The sequence below is a fragment of the Lissotriton vulgaris genome, unplaced genomic scaffold, assembly GCF_964263255.1.
Source record: "Lissotriton vulgaris unplaced genomic scaffold, aLisVul1.2 SCAFFOLD_1875, whole genome shotgun sequence".
Classification (NCBI taxonomy): domain Eukaryota; kingdom Metazoa; phylum Chordata; class Amphibia; order Caudata; family Salamandridae; genus Lissotriton; species Lissotriton vulgaris.
Genome location: NW_028255037.1, coordinates 299,435 through 325,457, shown reverse-complemented (window position 1 = coordinate 325,457; position 26,023 = coordinate 299,435). Strand labels below are relative to the sequence as shown.

The window sequence follows — 26,023 nt, the reverse complement described above, 5'->3', positions numbered from 1 at the left end:
ACCCTCTGGCAGACCAGTTGGAAGAATCGGACTGAAGAGAGAATTTGGGTGAGGCCAGTGGTCTGGACACGTCTCTAGACCTTGGTATGTTTTCTCCCCCTACTGTGGCTACATAGGAGAGAGCCTCTTACACCATGGTGTTGCGTAGGGCAGCTGAGGCGTTGAACCTTGAGTTTCCTACAGTGGTGGTCAGGACTAACCTTAGGCACTGAAAGTCGTGTACAGAACTGTCATCAGCGCACGAGGGTGGAGTTTAAGTAGCTGTTCAAACGTCATCTCGGCGACCACAACTCCAACGACGGATGCGGAGCTGCTTGACCCCACCTTCCAACGCGCAGGGGTACTGCGGACAAAACCTTTTCGTATCCAGTCTGACGCCTGGGGCTAATTCTAGGGTAAGGAATCTATCACTAACTAATGTTTCTTAAATCGTTACTGAAGGTAAGTAACTTGTTCATCAGGCACTAACCCTGGGCCCTGAGATTTTCTATGACTGGTTTCAACACCTTGGTGAAACACCAAGGAGCTGAAGAAAGTCCGAACAGTAGAGTCCTGAACTCATAAGCCTTATCTCGCCACCTGAACTGGAGGAATCTGCAGTGCAGGAGAGAAATCGGGACTGTTAACTACACTTCCTTGAGGTCTAAATGCACCATCCAGTCATCTGGTCTCAGATGGTCACAGAAAAGGTGTATGCCCTACATCTTGTAATTGGCGATACACTAGCCATCCATTTAACTCCCTGAGGTTGATCACAGGCCTCTGGCCTTTGTCCCGCATCCCCACCAGAAAGATTGTGTGGGTGAAGGCAAGTAGGGAAAATCGCCTCCCTCCAGAGTAGATCTGCCGTTTCCTGATCTATCAGGGCGGCCAGGCCTTCAGAAAAAAAAATTTGTGGACGCAAAGTCTGGTCTGGAGAACCGTAAAATTCTATTTGGAAGCCTTGTATAGTTTACAGAACCCATATATCAACTGGTAAGAGCCTCCCAATTGTGCAAGAACAGAGCCAAACGACCTCCCACCTTTGTTTGGCAGAAATGGAGAACCCTCACCTGTTTAGGCTGACTGGAACTGTCCCCTGGAGGCACCTATGTGGTTGCAGCCTCTTCTGGTGGGGAAGAATTCCCCTGAGCGGGACTGGCGCACTGTCCTTGCGGAAGCCTTGAGCACGGGGAGGGCCTTGTGTGTAGAAATGGCCAGTCGAGCGCCCTCTGCCACAGCATGCCCCTACAAAAACCTAAGGGTGGAAAATGTTTTTACTTGATGCCTGTGCCTTATCAAGAGAACTAAATGTGGCAACAAACTTGCCTAACTCTTTGATGAAAGGATCCCAGAAAAGCCCTCTTTGCGCCACTGAGTCGGGTCCAAAACACCAAATTTGGTATCCTACTTTATTAACAGGCAGGGGTGCCTCTCTGCTGATGGGGCACAATTACGGTTCCCCAGGAAGGTTACTGTTTGCTGCGCCCAATCAGAGAGAGACTCTGAGGAGATTGCCATACCAAAAGCCTTAGTCTCATCCTTCAGCTCCAGGATTTTTATGAGGGGACTTATTTCCGGCATAGGGCCCACCTTGCCGGACAGGGAGAGGTGCAGACACTGTTCTCTAAAACATGCATGAGCTTCCTTCTCCAGAGGTTTCCACAGTCAGCCTGCCACATAATTGCCTACCTTCACTGATGGGAACTAATCTGTCGATCATGGATATACCACATCGTCAGGGTCCAGCACGTTAGAATTATGTTCCATCTGGACAGCTGAGGATGCATCATGGGTAGGGTCAAGAGAGGGGGGGCGCCTGTCTCATCATTTGAAACCCCGTGGGAATCCTCGTCCTCCACCCGTGGCAGTGAATGGGGAGAAGGCGGCGAGCAGCGTGTCAAAGGAGTCTTCCTCGTCGTCTTCAGGAGGGTCACTGCGTGCGAGGAAAGCCTTCTTCAATCTATCGAATGCACTGAGGGCTACGGTAGTGTCCCCTTTGCGCTTATGGGGTCGCAGCAGGGACTGCTGGGGATCTTGTAGAGGGCCAAAGGTGTTGGACTGCGCTCGGGACAGGTCTAAGGGGCCTGCACAGGAACTTGCCAGTTGTATCAGGCGCCTTTCAAAGAGCCCCATGGCAGCCGCCACGGCCTGGTGTTTGAGGCTTCTACTGCCTTGCAAAACTCGTCATCCCAGGGAAGGACCATAATGAACTCTTACTCTTAGTATTCCTGCATGGTAAATGTATGGCATCAAGGGACACCAGGAGGAGTCAAATAGGGGCTGGGCAATGCCAGTATAAAATGTATTGTGCAGATGGTACTGTGGGGGTCCACGCCCCGGGGTTATAACTCACTCAACCAGGGACTTGAACAAACTGCCAGGCCCTCAAACGACAATGAGAGTGGACGCACTGACTAAGTTCCTCACTTCAAAATACAGACCCGTCTGCCTCGGGCATCATCTACTTTAATTATTGCTCTCAGGAGCTGATTTACAGACCCCAGCATGTGTCAAGAGCTTCCGAGGCGGCACGGGGAAGGCAGAGGACTCTGCGGGAGGTTGGCTCGTCTAGATCACCGACTATGGAAAGAGTGTGGCTCCGTTGAGCGATGAGACACAGCGCGCATCTCTGAAGGCCCTGGCGCCCTCTAGCAAGCGAAATGCCTTACTGCACTCACGCGGCCCCATAACAGAGATGCAACACAAGCCGCCAATGGAGATCTGGGTGAACAAAGGAGTTAGGTCCTTAACGGGACTGAGGGGGGGGGGCTGGACCATTTAGACTATAGAATACAAAAAAGATGCCCGAACCCTCATATCTTAGTGTGAAACTTATTAGATGAAAACCAAGTACAACTACATAAACCTGGTAAGGTACTTTTATTTATACCTATTACTCATATTTTTTGAATTATTTTTGAAGAGATCTAACACGCGCTCCCGCTGTGGGGATATAAATTGGGAAAAAACAGCCAGTTAACACCGTAGCTTAAGGCAAACAGGAGTAGTCTAAAAAGGTACTTAGTTCTGCTGGAAGCATAAAATAAAGAGGAGGTTGACCAAGACGCAGTTGAATATATGGACTTCACCTTTTCTTGATTGGTTGATCTTTGTTTTTGTAGTCCCTTTTCAGGTGTTTGATGCGAAAGGTAGTTTAAAGTTGAACGCTGCTGGAATTAATAAAGGAAGAAAGTTTGAGCATAATCTTTGCCTCCGGTCCTGACATAGAATCTCCAACGTGTGAGGAAAAATGGGTTGACATGTGTACTAGATGTATTTTGTGGAAACTGGTTATGAAGTCTTAAACCCAAACTGCCCCAATAATCAACAAAGTACTCAGCACTTGAAGGAACCTCAGCAGTTAAGAGGCTAATTAAACATTGCTCCCTACAGTTCTCAAAACAAGTAGATCCTACATGCTAACCTAGCTGCTAAAAAGATGTAACAATCTGACCCTTTTAGAAGTTGTACATATTTTTGTTCCAGCAAGTTCTGCATACTTCTCAATGACATCTTGGGCTGTGAAAGGTGGTTGAAATTATTTTCATGGTGCTTCTGAAGTAAAGCATCTTGTGCCATGTTTGACAATATTATTCATTTTACTTTTACTTAGATAAACATCAACACGTAATTATCTGGAGGCCATTTGACTGTTTTGAGGACCCTTCATGGGTGTTCATTCTTTAAGTCTATGATTATAATGTATGTTTTGAAAGGTCTTAAAAATAGTTATTTACCTATGCTTTATAGTCCTTTCGAGTCGACCTTAATTTTGTGTTAATTAATTTGATGGGGCATCTTTTTTGTGAAAGCATTTGTGCAGTTTTTAAGCACTTTGATGAAAAATCAGTTTCGTAAAAGCGTGCAAGGAGAGTTACTTGCTTCCCTTATTTTCAGTATAAATTCCTTTTACTAAGGATAATTTTTTCTTATTATTACTTTCCGTTTTTAATTGTATCATACTCTTTGGAATTATTATCCCCTACCTTGATTATTGGAAAGTGCTTCACCACTGAAGTTGGCAGGCCGGCCCATTGTGCAGTGCATTTTTAACTACAAGGTTTAGACCATTTATATAAAATATCCCAAATAAAATGAACTATTACAAGGGTCCAGGGGATGTGGAACTACAAAAATATTACTGACAATGACATGACTAAAGCATGTTTTATGCCTTGCGGTTTTTAGTTTTTTGTGAACAATAATATAAATATATTCAACACAAAAAGAGTACTGCCACTGTTTTTGAAAATATGGACTTAACTCCTTGAATTTTTTTTTGTACTTTGCAGATATTTACAGAAAGCCTGCTGTGCTCAAGCCGCTTGGAAAACATTCACTTGGCTGGACAGATGATGCACTGCACTCAAATCTCAGTAGATCCTCCAATAATCATTGTATCAAAAGGAAAATCCAAATACAGAGTGGGCTACAAGAAAAGCATTGACCTAGTGCTGGCGGCGGGCAGAGAATACTTCAATTCGTCAACTGCGCTAACTGATAGCTGCATGGACTTGGCACGGTAAGAGGAACTACTTAATACTCTTAATAATTGTGTTTGTAATTTAAAAACGAATTGAAAAATCAATAGCTACAAGAGATAATCTTTCATTGATTAGCATAAATAGCTCTAAAGAGGAGTTAGGGAGTTCGGACAGGATAAAAGTACTGAAAAGGAAGGCTTTAACTTTAGCAGAAGTGTAAAAGATTTTTTTGTTGTCTGAATTTGAGACCGAGTTCCAGTGAAGGATTTCGAAGAGCCATGAGATTATTTAATTTCTTTGCAGTGGAGGTTTAGCTTGATGTTTGAACTTGATTCTCCAGAAGAGATGTTTAGCACAGGGTTAATATGGCAGGCCTCCCTTGAACCAGATGCTCTGCCTTTCGCATTGGCAGCGTATCAGCTAAAAGATGCCTAATTGAGCGTATAGCCTGTCCCAATTGAATATTGCACCAATTAAACATAAAGGCATTAATCGGAGCATCTCACAACATTATTTCACGGAGCCCTCCTAATATATATATATATATTGCAGCTCCAGTCCTCTTTACCCATACCCAGCCGGGGCGGGAACAAAGACACAGCACTCCCGGGCTCAAGAATTTCAGCAAAAGGTTATTTTAATCAAGCAAACGCGTTTCGGGACAGCGTCCCTTCGTCAGTGTTTCAACAATGAGGAGCGCAGCTCCATTTTTTGAAATATCGCAACTGGTTGCAAACATAAACGACGGACTGTTCACCGCCACAATAAGGTGGCGCCATCTTAGAGTGTCTATTTCGGCTTCAATGCCCAGCGTTTCAAAATACAATTAAAACCCAGAGTCTTAAAGTGTTTGAATTTGCAAAACATTTTGCCGTGTATCGGCACATGCGGCTAGTATTATAGTTGCAAGACAACTCCCTCATATGTTAGCTGCTTTTGGGTACGCTCTCTCAATTGGGATCAGGGGTGTGCGCTAGATATATCATTATCATGATGACAGTCACGATCAACAGACCATGACATGAATTAAATTTGAACCTAATTTAGGTACTATCTTGCCGTGGATCGGCAATCGCAGCCTAATGGCTGCATACATTCACACATCCATAATCCCTCTCAGAGAGCATCCTCTATACCACAGTTGTGATCAGGCCGCTACATGATTGAAACCTCACAAACATAAATATCCACCACCCACCACAATTTTTCAACATTTCTTTACATTTTCTATGTTATTGGCAGTTTCGTTACATTTCATTTCAAAGATTACCTCCTTCCAAAAATCATCCTCAATCTCATACATTTCTCAATTTCAACAGGAATGGAATGCATCATCCTAGGTGAGTTGCCATCTCCTCCCCCATATTGAGACCTCCCGGCCTTCATTTCGAGATCAATTATGTAACGAGATTCAAGTCTCCTAAGAGTTAAGAGTCTGTTTCCTCCCCTCGGGCTTTCCGGGACACAGTCTAAACAGAAAAACCTTAAAAGGTCTCTGTTACTGTTGTGCTTTATCGCAAAATGTCGAGCGAGAGGGTAGGTAAAATCCTTATTCATAATCGCTCTCATATGTTTTAAAACTCTTAGTTTTACAGAATTGATTGTGCTGCCGATCTATTTTAATTGGCAGGGACATATCAGGCAATAGACCGCATGGTCCGTCTGACAGGACATGAACTTACTGATTCTCCTTTCACTTTGGCATCCTCTTACTTGATAAGTTAGTGTGCGCTTACTGAAAGCACAGGCTTTGCACCTCCCACAAGGGAAGAAGCCCTTTGCCTCCTTTAGTGTACCTCTTGTGTTACGTATAGGTTCTAGATGGCTATGAACCATATGATCTCTCAGTGATCTTGCCTTCCTGAAGGTGAGTTGTGGGTTTTTAGGTATATCTGACCCCACAATATGGTCTGTTTTCAGAATGTGCCAATGGTTGGTCATGATTGCTCTCAGTTTCGAGGAATTCGCTGAATAGGTGGATACATACGAAATTTCCCTTCTACAATCGGTCTTTCTTTCTTTTCGAACAATACATTACGTGGCACTTTTCTCACACGACTCGAAAGTGTCAAGTAAGAGGTTTGGTTTATATCCCCTTTCAACAAATCTGTCCATACTTTCACTGACTGCTAGATTGAAATCTTCCTCATGGGTACAGTTTCGTTTCAATCTAAGAAACTCCCCATTAGGGATGCTATTAATCAGTTTACGTGGGTGACTACTCGTGGCAAATAGGATACTATTCCCAGCTGTTGGCTTACGGTAGAGGGAAGTTGAAATTTTCCCTTCATGTATTCTTACTTGTAAGTCTAAATAGTTGACTTGTGATTTGCTTATGTCCCCCGTGAACCTTAGGTTGCAGTCATTATGGTTTAGCACCTTAACATATTCTTGCACCTCCTTGATAGACCCATCCCATACCAGGAACAGGTCATCAATATACCTGTACCAGGTAACCACTTTGCTGTTCCATGTGGCATTTGCGGGACCCCAGGCTTCCTGCTCCTCCCACCAGCCCACAAATAAATTCGCGTAGCTGGGGGCGAAGCAGGAACCCATCGCTGTGCCCGACATTTGCCTTTACAGGACATCCTGAAAAAGAAAAATGTTGTTATTTAAACAAAAGTCCACTAATTCAAGAATCATTCTGTTGTGCATAGCAAATTTTAGTGGTTTCTTTCTCAGGAAATAGTCAATGGCACTGAGTCCTTTTCCATGCTCAATGCAGGTGTATAAAACTAGTTATGTCGAGGGTTGCCATCACATAAGTTGGTTACCATATCAGACTTTCAATTTTTTCAATAAAGTCTGTGGTATCTCGAATGTAGGATTTTAATTCCAAGACAAATTCGAAGAGATAGTGATCCAAAAATTTCGAAAGGTTTTCTGTCAGTCCTCCTATAGAGGAAATGATTGGTCTCCCTGGGGGTTTGTTAATGTCCTTATGAACCTTTGGCAGGTGATAAAAAGTGGGTAAGATGGGATTGATGGTTTTCAAGAATAGATATTCTTCTAGTTCTAACATCTGTTTGTTAAGCCACTTTTTCAAAAGTTCATGTAAGGATTCAATACTAGTCAGGTATTCCTTCTTGTCAATTTGTGCATAACAGTGAGAATCCTGTAGCTGACGTGTTGCTTCCTCAACATAGTTTTCACGTGACATAATCACAATGTTACCCCCTTAATCGGAGGGTTTGCAAATAATAGATTTATCGTCTGCCAGAGTTCTTATTGCCATCCTTTGTTCCTTAGTGATGTTAAAGTCATTTCTTGGCCTTGTATTTATTGTCCTTATGGCCATCAGGTCCCTAATAACCGCGTCAGAGAATGTCGATGGCATCCGTTGTGGTTTGAGGCATAAATTTAGAAGGTAATTTAAAACCACTATTTGGAGCCTCCTGGTCAACATCAACATTTACTAATCTCTGGGTAAGAGTGTTGTTGGAAGCACTTATCTCACTATTTATTTATTTATTTATTTATTTATTTATAGGAAAGTTTTGTATAGCGCGAACAAGACCCGTGGGTATCAGAGCGCTTTACATAGAGGTAGGATAAGAATATTAACAAGATGACAACCATTAAACAACATATAGGTATGAGGTAGATAATTATATGGCTTTGGTGAATGCATAAATAACCACCTTCCATTCAAGTTAGTCTTTTACATTATGTAGTACTATAAAGCATGAAATATTAACATTAGTCATTTTCGTCGTACATATGAGGTAGTAGGTTATATGGTTTCAGGATGTGAGATAATTGTATGAGTTCACTTTGACATGAGGTAGCAGTTGGTATACAGTTTAATCACCAGAAATGTCGTCAGTTTCGCCCCGTAGTTTATCTTTCATCTAATTCACGTCGATCATTCTCTTTCTGATGACGTAAGTGTTTTGTTTGAGTACAGAATTAGATCCCATAGTGATCCATGAACTTCTCTATGTAAGGTATTTACTCATTAAGAAGCTCTTCGCTTCACGCTTAAATGTTGAGGTATTAGGAGTCTTCCTAATGCTTGGGGGGAGTGAGTTCCAGATTCTAGGGGCAGCGCCAGAGAACGCTCTGTCATAAGTTTTTTTCTTTCTGAAGATGGCTGGACGCAGCACCAACTCCTTGGCACTCCTAGCTGGTCTGTTTTCTCCTGACAGCTCAATTTTCTTGGCTAGGTATCCAGGAGTATTATGGTGAAGCGCTCTATGGGTGATACATGCGATCTTTAGTTGAATTCTGGCCTCATAGGGTAGCCAGTTTAATGCTTTCAGGTGAGGAGATATGTGGTCAAACTTCCTTGATATAGAGATGAGTCTCGCCGCAGCGTTGAGGCAAGCTTTTAGTGGTGCTGTGGATGTTTTTGTTAAACCCGCTAAGGTAGTGCAACCATATTCGATCCTCGAGATGACTAAGGATTGGGTTACCAGTTTCAGATCTGATTCAGAAATAAATGGTTTCAGTTTTCTTAGGTAGTTCAGGTGGAAGCGGGCGCTCTTAGCCATTGAATTAATGTGAGCTTTCATGTCAAGGTTCTCATCTAAAGTAATTCCTAGCGACTTAGCTGAGTTGACTAGAGTCGGGGTGCAGTTGAGCGCCGTCACCAACTTGGTCCACTCTTTTATTTCCGTAACGCTCCTTGGTGGAGAAATTAGTAAGAACTCAGTTTTCTGAGCATTTAGCTTCAAATGATTAGTAGTTAACCATTCCATTGTCATTTTTAACGTTTCATTCATTAGCTCAATGTCTTTAAGGGAGGCTATCTTTATATATATCTGCGTGTCATCCGCATACATATGGTAGGATATCTTTGAGTTTCTGAGAATTGCTGTAAGAGGTTCGACATACAGGTTAAACAAATCAGGGGACAATGTCGATCCTTGTGGGACTCCGATCGAGTTGGGGCAAGGTGGTGATATTGATTGGTTGACCAGGAAATGTTGTGGTCTGTTCCGTAGGAAAGAGTCGAACCATTTCAGCACATTTCCAGACACTCCCATTCTGTCCTTTAGCCTGGCCAGTAATGCTTCGTGGTTAACAGGTCCAGGAGAATTAGTAAGCATGCTTGATTTCGATCAAGAGCCTGTAGCGCGTCATTCACAATATGGAGGATCGCTGTTTCCGTGCTATGCCCTGATCTGAATCCTGATTGGCATTCATCTAGTAGGGAGAACTTAGTGATGTGTTGGCTCAGTTGGCCCTGCACGCATTTCTCAATTAGTTTGGCCAATAAAAGGATGTTGGTCACTGGTCGAAAGTTATTCGGGTCTGTAATATCCGCAGTCGGTTTTTTGATCAAAGGAACCACTTGACCTGTTTTTAGGCAGTCTGGGAGGATCCCTTGTTATAATGATGCGTTTATTATTTTGGTCCAGATTGGTACCACAATATGGCTGATTCCTCTTACGCATTTCGCGGGTAGGGGATCTTGGTAGTGGTTGTTCGGTTTGATTTTGAATAGCGTTTTGGCGATCTTGTCCTGATCATATAATTCGAATGTGTCCCAGTTTGCCTTGTTTTTTGTCTTGCTACACCCTGAAGTCGGGTTGGAATCGCCCGTAGTCATTAGTTGTTTGGGGAGGTTAGTCGCTGCGCCTAAGAGTTCTGTTTCCAGCGATTTGGCCTTCTTCGTGAAGAATGTTGAGAATTGTTTGATTGTTGCTTCAGGATTTCAAAGAGTGTCCGTGGTCTGTTTTTGGCATTGTCCAATTCCGATCTTATGAATTCCTTTTTGGAATTGATGATCTTTTTGTTATATTGGTTTCTAATTTTTCTAAGAGCTTTCAGCTCAGGGGATGATGGGTGTTGTCTCCATTTTCTTTCGGCCATTCTCAGTTTGCGCTAGTCTTCGTTCAGTGATCCATCAAACCATGGATTTTTCATCTTCTCCGTGGTTCTTCTTAGTTTTAATGGCAGGGTGTGGTTGACGATATTCCCGACTGAGGTTAGATAGTGTTCTGTCAACTCATTTGCATTCTGCAAGTTGCTAGGTGTCTTTAAGTCTCTCTCACAGGTTTCTATTAGTAGCTCAATATTAGCCTCTCTTGTGTCTCGGATCCATTTTTTGCAATTGGCAGGTTGAACGGTCTTGCCCTTTTTCAATATCGGTATCAAGAATGTTATTGCATAGTGATCCGACCAGTCACACGGTACTATTGAGAGGATTGATGTGTTTTTGTTGCCTGATATAATCCAGTCCAATGTTGCTCCTTTAGAGTGTGTGGGTTCCGTGCATGCTTGGTTGAGGTTTAGCTCGGCAAGGAAATCCTTAAGCGTGTTAACTAGTTTGTCGTTGCAGTCCTCCCAATGTAAGTTGAAATCTCCTAAGAATATGTTATTGGCATCTGTGTTTGAGTTGGTCGTGATGATCTCCATTAGCTGCTCTATGAACTTTGCATTCTCTCCTGGTGGGTGGTAAAACGTGTGTAGATTGCATCTTTGATTGGTTGCTGATCTTATATTGATACCTAAGTATTCGCAGGATTCTAGAGGGTCGGCTTGAATTTGGTTGACCTCTATATCTGCTCGGTGAATGCAGGCAATTCCTCCTCCTGACTTTTTTGGTCTATCTAGTCTCACAATGTTATATTGAGGTGGTACTAAGAGATCCATGGTTGGAGATGATGCTTCCGATAGCCACGTTTCTGTGAGGATTGCTAGATCAATTTCCTTGTCAATGATGAGGCCTGCTATGTCTGACGCATGTTTGGTAGCAGATCGACAGTTGAGTAGGAGGCAAGTCAGTTGTTTCCCAGGGTTATTACTATTCAAATTTTCGTATTCAGAATTAAACTGGACTTGTTGTAAATTGTTATGGTTGAGTTTCCTATCCTTCTTTCTTGATGTTCTATTAAAGTCGATCGGAACTGTTTTGATGTTCTCCTCTTTCTCCCGGTCTGGTGCTTCATAAGTTCGGAGTAAGGCAAGGGCTTCCTCCTTCGACAAGGTCTTCGTCCTATTTGGGCGGTTGATCCTATTCGCTAGAGACATGTCCATCTCATTGCTCTTTCTATGTAAGGAATGTACGAGATTTTGTATATTCGTGATCTTGGAATGGGTGCTTGTCGTCACTTCTCGTGTTTCTTCAATCGCTTGTATGGTACTCATTGTGACTTGTGTCATGTTGCAAACTAGTTTCTGAAGATCTTTAATAACCTTCTGATTCCTGGGTGATTTCTTAGGGATGATTAGCCGGTGTGTCCGGGGGTTGTATATTGCTCTTCTCTGTTTTTGATCTTTTTTTTAGTGTCACAGTCATATTCTTTATATCCTCTGTTCGGTTGTCGATTCCGTTCCTTTTTGAACTGTTGTGAGAGTTATCTAAGTTTTGTGAGGCTAGGAGTGTTTTTGTGGGTGAGGTTCTACTTGGCTTTAATTCAGTATTCGAGGTAGGTAAAGAACAGTTGATGTTTCCTATCTTATCTGTTTCTTGATTCACCTTGAGTGATTCATTCGGCGCCCCTGTACGTTCTGCGTGGGAAGGCTCGGCTTTTAGCAGCGGTGACGACCCTTCCTTTTGGAGCTGGTCTTGTTCTATATTCACATGACTCATAGACCTCTCTATCCATTCTGTCTCATTTTCCGATATAGTCACTTCTGTTTCAGTTTTCTTTCCGGATTTAGTAGCTGGCTCCAGACTGCCTCCAGTTGGATTGACGTCTCTGCTAGTGATATTCTCCTTTTGGAGCTGGTCTTGTTCTATATTCACATGACTCGTAGACCTCTCTATCCATTCTGTCTCATTTTCCGATATAGTCACTTCTGTTTCAGTTTTCTTTCCGGATTTAGTAGCTGGCTCTAGACTGCCTCCAGTTCGATTGACGTCTCTGCTAGTAATATTCTCAGGAGCGAGTTTTGGTGGGGTCAGGTGTAGTTGGTGTCTTAAGCCCTCTAGTGATCCTTTTATGGTAGGGAATACCTTGTCGAACTTCATTAGTTCACTGTTCGCTGCCTGTATCAATACTATTCCAGTTTTATATATGGTGATGCATAGTTCTGCTCTGCATCTTCTTGATGGTGAGGTCATTATTTTTGTGCCATGTGGGATGTTTTTCATATCTTTTATGTTGAGCATTCTTGTGAAGGCATTGCGCCATTTAGTCGTTTTATTAGTATAGAATATCAGGTCATTAGTTATAGTGCCTTTATCTGAATTAAAGTAAGGGTCGGAGAACAGTGTGTCCGCATTTTTCCTCAGGGTATTGTGTTTAAACTTTTTGGCTCCATTTTTGGATAACTTAGATGGATATTTTATGACCTGGTTGTTTAAGCCATCCGCCTCTGGGTATCTTTCACCCATGTTTGCTTCACGATATAGGTCTTATGATGTCTATTCTCTGTTTGTCTCTTAGTTGTTCCTAGGGTTAAAGATGAATAGTGCTAGGCATAAAAACTTTTAAAGTAATTTTCTTCTATTGTAGTGATATATCCAAGTTTCTCTGTAAGTAATCGCCTACTATGATAGTAATAGATATCAGTTTCTCTTCCAATAGATTTCTTGGGAACTTATTTGTTGCGGTTTCAGATAACAGTATTTATACTGGCCCTTGTTGTGCTCTTTTGGTTTAAAAACTGGATATTACAAGATGTCCGCCGTTTTGGTATTTCTACTAAGGACAGAGGACTTTCTCTCTTTCCATTCATTCGATTAGTCCATTTTCCCTTTCTTGCCTCAGATTGGAGTCTGTTGTTGGCTCCTTTCTCTCTGTTTAGTATTAGTTTGTCCTCTTTTCCATTTCCTGCCTCCAAATTGTGTACTGTTCACAGGCAGTTGAAGATGGACTAATTGTCTCAAGCGGCCGCCATTTTAGAGTCAGGCGCGCCGCTTCGAATGCTGCCTCGATTGCCTTATTATGATAATGTTCATTTCCCCGCTATGAATCTCACCTGCGGGTCCTCGCAGTGTCCTACTCTCGTCGTGCTTCTTCCTCCGCTTTCGTTCCTCACCTCAGCCCCCAGCCGCGATGTCAGTGCTCTATCTCCGCTCCTCGGCCAGCCTCGATCTCCGGTCTCCGGTCACGCCGGTGGGCTGCAATCCGCATCGGCGGAGCGGATACCCGATGATCAACGCGGCAGCACCTCTTAGGGGCCACAGAGCCGCCAGGGACATCAGGCAGTCGGGGCAACGTGGACTGAGTCTCCCTCCCTTCGTGACGACCATCGGTGCGCTGGGATCAGCCGGTGCCTGAATGTCCAGACTGTCGACACCTTCCCATCGGGCCCCTCGAGCAAAACACTGCAGTCGATCTCCTGGGCAGTCCTGGAAGTCCAGTCAGTGGGGAGCAGTCGCGCTGGACTCTCGTTTCTCCCTTTTCAGGTATATATCTTAGATTTACCCTTTTCGATACTCTCCTTGTATCGGGGGGGGGGGGGGGATGATGCGAAGATGCGCTTTTTGTCAGGGTTTTACTGGGATTTAAACTCCAAATAAGTTATCCCGAACCTCAGAGCTCACACAATGAGCTCCTATGGTGCAGCCATCTTTTCTTCTCCTACTATCATTGCCTTGTCGCAAATTTTCTAGGAGCTCACATGTTGTTACGTCGTTTACACTTAGAAGATCTGTCCCCTTCTTATTGCCACGTAAATACTTGACCTTATGGGCTGTTGGTTTTACTTTAAAGTATTTGTGCAATTTGATCTTCCTAGTAAATTTATAGAAGTCAATCCTTGTTTGAGTATATTCCATGTGCACATTCGGGCAAAAAGTCAGTCCCAGTTTTAAAACAGACTCCTCACACGGGGTTAGTACTCTATTGGATAAATTGATAATTGTTAAGGAATCACCTTGTCTCACCATCTTTGTCCTCTCCTGCTTCTTGTTGTTCGCAGGGCTATACTGCTCTTTCCTTTGCCTCTTCCTTTTCCAGCCACCTCGTCTCGTTTGTCTGCCTCCTCCGGTGGCTTGTTTTTTCCATCACTTAACCAGCTGTGCCTGATGACTTTGAACTCCTGGTGAAAAGGAGTTTTCGTTGGTGGGACGGATGAGCCTGCCGCTTCGTCCCCGGAGACTTCACTTGCATTCACATCCGAGTCAGACGTTTCAATTCTTGGTTCAGGTGGCGCCCCTGGCATCTGATCTTTCTTCGCCAAGTCTTTTCGTGGTTGATCATACTTTTTGGCAAAGGTTAATACTCTACCCATCGCGTTATCACGCTCGTCCCGATCAAATTTCTCCTGTTTCCTCATCTTAATTTTCAGCTCGTACTTTTGTAATCTCTTTTTCATGGCCGTTCGTAGTTGTTCTTGTTCATCCTTCCCAGGGTTCTTAAGTAGCTCACCTTCCATTGTCTCAATTTCTTTGACCGTTTTGTCCCGGTCACTCCAAGCAAATTATACCAGAATTTCCAGCATTCCTTTGCAGGATAAGGCAATGTGGGCGGCCCATGCTTCCAACAGGAGAGGGTCGGGATCTCATAGGCAGGGACGGTGAATATTCGCAGTCCCCTAGCCACTCGCTGTACTTCAATGTAACCCTGAAGTGATGTTCCCTCCCACCACTTCCGAAGTGGTGGGAGGGAACATCTGTTGATCTGTTGATCTGGTCTGTTGATTGTGACTGTCATCATGATAATGATATATCTAGCTCACACCCCTGATCCCAATTGAGAGAGCGTACCCAAAAGCAGCTAACATATGAGGGAGTTGTCTTGCGACTATAATACTAGCCGCATGTGCTGATACACGGCAAAATGTTTTGCAAATTCAAACACTTTAAGACTCTGGGTTTTAATTGTATTTTGAAACGCTGGGCATTGAAGCCGAAATAGACACTCTAAGATTGCGCCACCTTATCGTGGCGGTGAACAGTCCGTCGTTTGTTTGCAACCAGTTGCGATATTTCAAAAAATGGAGCTGCGCTCCTCATTGTTGAAACACTGACGAAGGGACGCTGTCCCGAAATGCGTTTGCTTGATTAAAATAACCTTTTGCTGAAATTCTTGAGCCCGGGAGTGCTGTGTCTTTGTTCCCGGCCCGGCTGGGTATGGGTAAAGAGGACTGGAGCTGCAATTTTAAGACTCGGTACACCGCCGCGTTTCACGGCACCCGACACCAAGAGTGACCCACGATATCGGTGTATTTGGAGCCTGTGTGTGTGTATATATATATATATATATATATATATATATATAGATATATAGATATAGATATAGATATAGATATAGATATAGATAGATAGATATAGATAGATAGATAGATATAGATAGATAGATAGATAGATAGATAGATAGATAGATATGTATAGATATATATATATCCAACAAAATTCCTCTGATAATGGGGGCCTCCAACCCTGACAGGGCGACTTAGGCAACGCATGTTCAGAGCATCCTGCTGTGACAACACCAAAGGAAAAATTGAGCCGACGCCCAACACTGGGAGCATGTGTGCTTTTATTGGTAAAAGGGGCAGCAGTCTGTAATGTTCTCCAGACGCGTTTCAGCTGCTCACTCAGCCTTAATCATTGGAAGGGCATACTTTCTGCGCAAGCACAATTGTGATGCTCACTATTCCTTCATTGCCCATAATGCACTTCAATAAAAATATTTGCATTTTCAGTAAGTTCGTGCTGTAGTGCCCATATATTTTTTCTGCATCACAGTCCTCTATTCAAATTAATGCACTTTTCGAAGAGCTATCTTTACTGTGTCCCACTAGTGCAATTTTAAAAGCAAACAGTCCCAGTGTTCACCCGAGGAGCTGGAATACTCCTCTAGCGTCCCTTACTCGTTCCCATGTCAGACTTGGTAGCAAGATAATCCCTTCTTTCTCCTCAAGGGAAACGAGCGAGTCATGCCCCCACCTTAATCTCCAACAAAATTCCTCTGATAAGGGGGGCCTCCAACCCTTTGCCAGACAATTTGTTTTTCTTCGGAGAAGTCTTTCCAGTCATAAGGTAGGTGACACCACCTTTAGGTGATAGTGCGCCTGGGCATCGACTCCATTGTTAGATAGGCTTTTTCCGTCATCGGGTTCGGAGGTGAATTGTTGCGCTCCGGGTAAGCACCGTTCTTGGGGCCCCCTTAGAAGCGCAATCCACTACCCTCTACTTTATTGTTAACCGACTGCGTTTCCCCTTCTCCGTGTATCACTTACTCTCGAAAACCTTTGATTGCAACATTTGTGGAAGGCTGTTGGACATACCAGCGCTGGGATCGGTCACAGCTGATGGAACGGACTCCATTCAAGATATGTCCAAGGTGTCGCGCTAAGTTTCCGCGCACCGACTTGCACGAGGTGTGCAACCTCTGCCTATCCCCGGAACACGACGAGAAAGACTGCGACGCATGCCGGTCGTTCTGTTTGAAGAAAACCCCCTGTAACCGTCAGGCTGGACATCACGAAATGTGCCAGCAAAGCGGTCCTGTGCTGGACCTCCTCGCAGAAGAGTCTGACCAAGAAGAATCGCAAGCGCAGGAAGCCGAAATGGACGAGGAGCACGTCTCCGTATCCGACGCTGACTCCGATGGCGAAAACTTGACCCCGGCATAACAGACCGTGAGTAAAGAGCCTTCATTCCTCTATCCTTTCCTTCACAAGAAAAAACTCCCGGTCACTCCTCTGCCTCCGGGCCAAGGAGATAAACCTTTCGAGCATCCCTGCTCGGCGCCGAAGCACAGACAAAAGCCTTCCGGTTCGGGCTCGCCCCGTTCCCATGCCGGTACCGACCCGAAACCTTCGGCGTCGAAACCAAAACACATTCTGGTCTCCATTCCGCCATTGCGGAAAGATAAACCTTTGGAGCCGAAAACTTCGGAGCCGAAAGCTTCTGAACAGAAACTCTTGATGCCAAGACCGACGTCTAAAGAAGGTACAGTGACTAAAGAGTCTCTTACCGAAATCCCACAGGATCTCAAACAAAAAGAAATCGCAATCCACCCAGAAACTGGACACATTCATTCCAAACTTCCGGAGAAGAGGAAAATGGGCTTATCAGAGGACTTACACATTCCTTTGAAAAAAAAAAACTGTGGCTCTTTACATTTCTGAAGACCCTCTTCTTACACCTACACATTCCCCTACACCACCATCACCTGACCCACAAGATACAAGAGATGTGATAATGATGACTTGGATGATACGCACCACAAGATGTTCCACAGGATCCTGATCTATGGGATCATTATAATGTCCCTCAGCCTGATAATATCCCCGATATGTATCGATCTAGACCTTCCCCCCCAGATAATATTATTGGGTACACTGAGCTCATTAATAGAGCTGCTGAATACCATGGGGTAGAGCTCCATAAGGAGAGTCTAGAAGAGGATTTTATATTAGAGACCCTTAGTTCATCTCAAAGGGCTACACAAACCTTACCAATGTTAAAGGCCCTGCTTAAACATACTGACGACATCTTTCAAGACCCTGTCAAAGCCAGGATCATCACTCCCAGGGTAGAGAAAAAATGCCGGGCTGCACCTAATGACCCAGTATACATCAAGGGACAGTTACCTTTAGACTCTTTGGTCATCTCTAATGCTCGTAAGAGGGCTAACTCAAATCACAGGGGACGCCTGCCTCCGGATAAAGAGTCCAAATTGTTGGACGCTTCTGGTAAACGGATAGCATCACTAGTGGCTAATAATTGGTGCATTGTCAATGCCCATTCAGAAAAGGGGGTGGTGATGAACAGAGTGTCTGAATTAAGCAGACCACTCTTACCCAGTCCAAAGATCAGGGCTTGATCCATCACCGTTATTTATCTCACTGCACCATCCCAGCTCAGAACCTGGCTATATGCAAATCAGTCTGTCCCTGGCCCAGTGCATCATGGGAACAGGACAGACTAAACTACCAAGCCAATTCTTCACCAGAAAGGAGACAAGCTACCGGGGACCGGTTTCTGGCATTTCAGCCTTCTTCGGCCCGGCTTGCTTGAATCCTGATGGTGCAGTGAGAAAGGGACTCATGTCTGAGTATCCCCTGCCACACCTATAGTGGCCAAAAACGATTCAGAAAAGGGGGTGGTGATGAACAGAGTGTCTCAATTAAGCAGACCACTCTTACCCAGTCCAAAGATCAGGGCTTGATCCATCACCGTTATTTATCTCACTGCACCATCCCAGCTCAGAACCTGGCTATATGCAAATCAGTCTGTCCCTGGCCAAGTGCATCATGGGAACAGGGCAGACTAAACTACCAAGCCAATTCTTCACCAGAAAGGAGACAAGCTACCGGGGACCGGTTTCTGGCATTTCAGCCTTCTTCGGCCCGGCTTGCTTGAATCCTGATGGTGCAGTGAGAAAGGGACTCATGTCTGAGTATACCCTGCCACACCTATAGTGGCCAAAAACGATTCAGAAAAGGGGGTGGTGATGAACAGAGTGTCTGAATTAAGCTGACCACTCTTACCCAGTCCAAAGATCAGGGCTTGATCCATCACCGTTATTTATCTCACTGCACCATCCCAGCTCAGAACCTGGCTATATGCAAATCAGTCTGTCCCTGGCCCAGTGCATCATGGGAACAGGGCAGACTAAACTACCAAGCCAATTCTTCACCAGAAAGGAGACAAGCTACCGGGGACCGGTTTCTGGCATTTCAGCCTTCTTCGGCCCGGCTTGCTTGAATCCTGATGGTGCAGTGAGAAAGGGACTCATGTCTGAGTATACCCTGCCACACCTATAGTGGCCAAAAATGATTCAGAAAAGGGGGTGGTTATGAACAGAGGCGGAAGCCGGAGGTTCTGCAGCACTTTCCTTCTCCTGATCTGACACAGAATCAATTACTTAGGGTAACGAGCATTGTAGAACGCGTCCCGAGTGACGCCTGTATTTTATCGGCGCTTTATTTTCTTTTTTTTTCACAACCGTATTTATTGAGAGTTCAAGCATGATTTGGCACAGCCCTCCACAGTCAGGAGGAGACTGACAGCAACCGACAAATAGAAAGCATAGCAATGAACCCAGAATTTTAGAAAAGCATACCCTAATCCCCTCCCATCCCTCCCAACCCCAGAAACACCCTCTAACACCCCCCTCAACTACCCACCCCTTATCCCACCCTAACCCAGTGCACGTGTTCACAGTGTAGCAACCGGAGATGGAAAGCAAAGGTGGCGTCAGCCAGCTGCCTAAGGTGTGGGGTCTGCATCGGGGGGCAGTACATCGTCTACAGCAGCCGGGGGATCTAAGGCCAGACCCCTGTAGTCCGCCCATCGTTTCCAAATTCTAAAGTGTTTCCGGGGACACCCTCTGGCTTCAAAGACCGGTAGTTCCAGGCCCATAAGAAAGTCCAGGCCCGCTTTCCATGCACTGAGGGGGGGGGGCACGCTCGCTCTTCCAGGCCTGGGCCAGGTCTCGCTTGGCCACCACTAGTCCCAATAGCAGCAAATGACGTTTGTAGGCGTTGCCCCCAACATTCTCCAGGACATGAAGGAGACCCAGTCTAGGGGTACGGGGCAGGTCCCACCCCAGCACCTCCGACAGGCAATTCCAAACCCCCGCCCAAAATCTGGTCAGCCTCCCACAGGACCACACTGTATGGAGAAGCGTCCCTCTTTCAACACCGCACCTCAGACACTCCGGAGCGCCAATAAGACCCGCCCGCCACAGCCGCTCCCTAGTATAATAAGCCCTGTGAAGGTATTTGAACTGAATGAATCTAAGACGGACGGCTATAGCAGCACCCCGGGGGGATTCAAGGGCCTCACGCCAATCATCATCATCCAAGGGGCCAACATCATTCTCCCAGGAGGCCTTCAATGTCGAGAGAGAAGGGGAACAGTGCGTCACCAAGGAGCGGTATATCTGAGAGACCTTCTTGTCGCCTAGATCACCCATGAACAGTTTTGCCTCGATGGGACTGAAGTCGGGGAGTTGCTCCAAGTCTGCCAGGCTAGGGCCGAGGGCGTGGCGGAACTGAAGGTACCGAAAGAATTGGGACTTAGGCATATTGAACTCAGAACTAAGGTCTTGAAAGGATTTAAGTGTAGTTCCAGCGAGAACATGACCGAGGGACGAAATCCCAATCGCGTCCCAGCCGCTAAACCCGGACAGGGAAGCCAGTGCCAGAAGCAGGCCATTATGCCACAACGGCGTCTCGGCCGTCAGCCTGCCCCACCACCCCATACGGTGCAGAGCCTGCCGCCAGACCGCAAAGACCACCTGAGTGACCCTCGGCAACATCCTCCTCCGCCTGGCCGAGTACAGCAACGTGTGAAGTGTGGCACCACCCATCAATGAATGTTCCAGGGCATACGCCGGATCAGTACGGTCCCCATACCACTACTCGTTAAGCGCCAGGAGATGAGAGGCCTGGTAATAAGACAACATATCCGCGGACGCCAAGCCGCCGCAGTATGTAGAGAGAAAGCAAGTACGCAGCGCCACCCTAGAGGCACCTCCGGCCCACAAGAACCTACCCAACACCGAGTTGACACTCCGGAACCATCGCGGGTCGATTCTGTGTGGATGATTCTGCAGTTGGTAGAGAAGGCGAGGCAGGGCCACCATTTTGAAAATGGCAGACCGACCATAGATATTAAGGGGCATACGCGTCCAAGCCTTAACGTCCATCTGGACCCTGTCCCACACCGGCTGAATATTGCGATCCCATGCCACTGTGGCCGAGGCCGAGAGAAAGACACCCAAGTATTTTATACCATCCACCGCCATCCGAAGGGACGCAGCCCACGGGTAGCGCACCGAATCACTCCCCAACACCCACAGGGTTGACTTGCGCGGGTTAAGAAATAGTCCCGACGCCCGACCAAACTCATGCATTATCTCGAAAACGCGGGGGCCCGTGCGATGCAGATCGGTTATAAAGAAGAGCACGTCGTCGGCATATAGAGCTATGCGGTCCGAGTGGTCTGCCCCCCACACAAAGCCCCGATAGAGCGCGTCTTGGCGCACCCGGGCGGCCATGGGTTCCATGGCCAGCGCGAAAAGGTACGGGGAGAGGGGGCATCCCTGCCGAGTACCCCTGGCCACCGGAAATCGCGCGGAGATCGCTCCCGAGACGCGCACCGATGCGGTGATATCAGTATAGAGCAACTTAACATAGGAGATGAAAATCGGACCCAGGTTTAGTAGCGGCAGAAGGGCAAAAAATTAAGTCCAGCTAACCGAATCAAAAGCACTTTCGATGTCAGCCAACAACAGTGCCGCTTGGTCCCCGGTCTCCCCTATCGCGTCCAGCGCGGCCTGTGCCCGCCGAATGTTGTGCCGTGTCGCTCGGTGTGGCATAAAACCGGCCTGATCCGGGTGGAAAAGGGCTGAGATGTGCGGAAGTAGGCGGTTCGCGAGCGCCTTGGCCAGGAGTTTGGCCTCAAAGTTAATGAGGGATATGGGACGGTACGATTCATGACGATCAGGGGGTCTGCCCGGTTTTTGAAAGACCACAATTTCAGCATGACGCCAGTCCGGGGGAAGGCTACCATGCTCCCGCGCAAGCTCCAACGCCCGCCTGTAATGTGGCCCAAGCTGTAGGTGAAATTTCCGATAGAATTCGCTGGGGAACCCGCTCGGCCCCGGTGCTTTACCCACATTAAGCTGGCCCAGCGCGTCGCCCAGTTCCTCCGCCGTAAGGGGGAGCTCCAACGCATCACGCACATCATCGGAGACCGCACTCGGGTGAACCGCCGCGAGGTATCCCTCAATGCCATCAGAGGGAAGACTTTCCAGAGGGGCATACTGACGCTCATAATAGCGTGCAAAGCTCGCCGCGAGGATCACGGGGTCCGTAATTGCCACCCCCGCGTCATCAACAAGCCCAGGTAAAGTGAGTGGTTGCAGAGTTTGCTGACAAAGCCTGTGGAGCATGGTACAGGACTTGTCACCCCACTGATACACCCTGCTACGCGTGGCTAGCCACGCCTGGCGAGCCTCATCCAGCAGGACCGAGGAGTAAGACTGCTGCGCTTGTAAAAGCAGCCGCAGTGTCACATCGGCGGCCGCCTCCCTATGTCGTGTCTCCGGCGCCTCTAGTCGCGCCGCGGCCGTAACAATGCTTTCCTGTCGAGCCCGACGTGCGGAGGCGCACCAGGCTATATCCACACTTCTCAAGGTGGGCTTCATAGCCTCCCATACCGTCACCGCGTCCACACCAACCGTGAGGTTGTCCTGCCAGTAGCGGGCAATCGCCCCGCTCAGATGTTGGGAGTAGTCCGGTCGCTGTAGATGCCACGTAGACATCCGCCACCGGAACGGCTGGCGCGGTTTACATAGGTCAATTAGAACCGCCACAGGGGAGTGGTCAGACAGTCCGCGAGGCCGGATCGCCGCCCCCTGTACTCTGTCAAGGAAGGCCCCGGGTACAAACACACAATCTAGGCGCGAGAGGGAGCCATGCACAGCAGAAACATACGTGTATTCCCGCTTTCCCGCATGCAAGTGCCTCCAAGCATCCACCCATCCAAGACCATCTATCAGGGCATTCAGCCGTGTAGGGGAGGCCACAGCCGCGACCCCCCGTCCCCTCTGCCTATCCAAAGCCACGTCTAACACATCATTCCAGTCACCTCCAATCACAGCCAGGGAACGGGGAAGCTCGGTCCATAATGCAAACAGCCGCTCCGCAAGGGTCCACTGCAGCGTGGGAGGGGCATACACACTACCGAACACCACCGGCTCCACACCAACCCTCCCCTGCACAAACACAAACCGGCCCTGGGGATCTAGCCATTGACGCTCATGTGTATAAGCCAACCGTCTGTGGACCAAAATCGCCACGCCCCTCGACCCCCTAGTAAACCCAGCGTGAAACACTTGGTGAAAGCCAAACCTCTGCAAACTCAGTGCCTTGGTACCCAACATGTGTGTTTCCTGAAGAAAGAGCACATCTGCCAGGTCCCTTTTCGCCCTGCGAAGTACAGCCCCCCGTTTGATCTTGTCCAGGAGCCCCCGGACATTCCAGCTCAGTATACGCATGGTAGTGCCCGAAGACACAATCTGTGGAGCATCAACCATTGTCTCGATGGGCCAGTTCCTGCCGCCCCTGGGATCTGACCCAGGCCTCCAACACCTCAGCCGCCAACATCATAAGAAACACGTGCATCCCCTTGAACACAGCCCCAGACCCAACTACCCCTCCAAACCCGACCCAACCCACAAGAGACCAAACACCCCAGTACCCCCCTCCCCCACCCCCATACCTCAATGAACAATGAAGTATCTGTCGCGGTATACGGTACTTCAGGCCCAAAACAGAGCGCCCAAAGCCAGCCATACCAATGGATCCCAACCAGTCCCCCCCCGAACTAAACAGACACGCTCCCAGAACCACCCCCCAGTCCCAACAGGAGGAGGCAGCCCATAGTACATGCCCGAACCCCATCAAACATATGGCAAAGTCACAAGCAAAGCACCACAGGGAGGCACCAGACCACAAGGGCCCAAGTATACGCCAAAGAAGAGGTCAATACTGCACCAGCCAATGTCCGTTCCACCGACCAGGGCTCAGCAGCCGCAGCCGCAGTGCACAGTCACAGATGCAGGCAATCAGCAGATAATCCTAGCGAATGGCGATCAGGAGTCTTTGCCAGATTGGTCCGTATCGGGCTGTGTGTCCCCCAGAAGGGGATCCCGGGACAAGGACCTCCGCCGGGAGCGGGACTTGCGGTGTCGTTTTCCTTTGCCTGACGGGTCGCTCCGGTCCTGTGATGAGCCACGCGACGACCCGGAGTGCAACCCCGGCTGGACATGCGGTCGAAGTCTGACCGCCTCATCGGTCCAGTTGAAGACGGCCTCCGGTGTATCATAGAAAAGAGTCTTGGAGTTGAAGATCACCCGGAGGCGAGCAGGATAGAGCAGCGAGTATTGAATCTTCAGGCCACGCAGCTTGGCCTTAGCTGCCAGGAAGGAGTGCCTCTGCTGGTGGACCAGTTTGGTATAGTCTGGGAATATCATGATCTTGTGATTGTCGTAAAGCAGAGTGTCTTTAAGCCGTGCCTCCCGGAGGATAACGTCCCGGTCATGGAAGTTGAGGAACCTGGCAATGATCGGGCGAGGCCGCTCCCCGGCCGGCGGTTTCTGCGTCAGGGCGCGGTGTGCACGCTCCACTACGAAGCAGCGCGACAGGGTGTCCGGGGGTAGCCAGCCCTCCAGCCATCGGGATAGGAAAGCATCCATGGGCCCTTTCTCACAGTCCTCCGGAAAGCCAACAAAACGTAGGTTGTTTCGCCGTGCCCGCCCTTCGGCATCCTCCACACGAAGCGCCAGGCCCCGTTGAGTCTGCTCCATGTCGGCAACCTTCCGCTTGAGAGCGCCAACATCCCCTTCCATCGCCGTGACCCTGGTCTCCGTTTCAGTAATGCGGGCGACCGCATTGCGAAGATCCTGGCGCAGCAGCATCACATCGGCACCCACTGCGCCAATCTTCGCGTCCAGCATGTCGCGGGACTGTGTAATGGCCGCCAGCAACGCCACGTTGTCCGGTCCAACATTTTGGCTCCCACCAGCCGCTCCAGCCCCTCCACCAGGGCCGGTAAATTTATCAATGGGTTCAGTCTTAGTGGCGGCTGACCCCCTGGTCATGGCGGTCGCAGGGATAACAGATCAGCAGCACGCACCTGAACGGGGGTCGCACCGTGCGGTAGTCCTCTCCTCAGGTCCCGGGCGGGGCGTCCAGAGCACACCAAGCCGCTCGGCATCCCTTCGCCAGCAGCCCGCAGATCACAGGTAGGCCCCCAGGTAGCACCGCTCACCAGCGCACAGCAGGTCGCTGCCGTCGACCCCCGCAGGGCAGGTCCCCAAGTGTCCACCCCTGCCGTCCGCTCCTGTGCACCCCCAGGCCCAGGGCACCGCAGGGGACACCTCCGGTCCGATCGGCTGTTTAGGGCCCACAGAGAACTCCCGGGGCCCCACGTCCCACAACAGGTCCCGTAGCACGAGGTGGGAGGGAGGGGGGGGGCAGCACTCACTGTTCGATGGACCCCCTCCGCAGGTCGGCGCCAGGCCCACACCGGGCCCACCAGTACTCCTGGCACAGCGCCGAAATGGGTCACTCCAGATCAGTCCACAAGCTCTCCGGCCACTGCTCCGGGGACCACAGGGATAGGACAGGGCAACAGTCCAGGCCCAGCGCCCGACCGACCCCTCAGCCCCCGGGGGCGCCGATGCGTCTGCACTCCCGGTCTAGAAGATAGGGCCGACGACTCCGGGTGGGGAACCACCAAACTCGAGGTCCCGGCTCCACCAAGGCCGAGTAGGCCGCAGGTCTTCCACGGCCCCCACTAGGCTCAAGCCCCCCACCGCTGGTATGGTGGGGAGAGGCGGGGGATTCTGCAGCCGGTCGCTGGCAGCAGGCAGCTCCTAATCACGGCCAAAGAACAGCGCCGCAGGCTCCGGATCGAGACTCCCAGTCCGGGTGCGCCAAAATTGAGGCCCCGGCTCGTCCGCTCTGGATCGCCGCAGCGCCGAGGAAGGTCCCAGCGCGTCCCTCTCAGCACCGGATTGCTCCTCGTGTCATCCGACGCCGGTACCCCTGACTAAACACACAATTCGGGTCCGGGGGCCAGGAGAAATCACAGGATAAGTATCGGGCCGGCGGGAGCTCTAGCAAGCTACGTCCGCCATGATCGCCCGCCAAGCCACGCCCCCCCTCGGCGCTTTATTTTTAAA

The 26,023-nt window shown here is 48.2% G+C and overlaps 1 protein-coding gene across 1 annotated transcript in view; it reads left to right on the top strand.

Moving 5' to 3' along the window:
* Nucleotides 1-26,023, top strand: part of LOC147659337 (NBAS subunit of NRZ tethering complex-like) — a 485,327-nt gene that overhangs the window by 164,715 nt on the left and 294,589 nt on the right. The window contains exon 7 of the mRNA XM_086951835.1: nucleotides 4,275-4,504. Within this exon, the coding sequence (XP_086807961.1) occupies nucleotides 4,275-4,504 (230 nt within the window). The remainder of the gene's footprint in view (nucleotides 1-4,274; nucleotides 4,505-26,023) is intronic.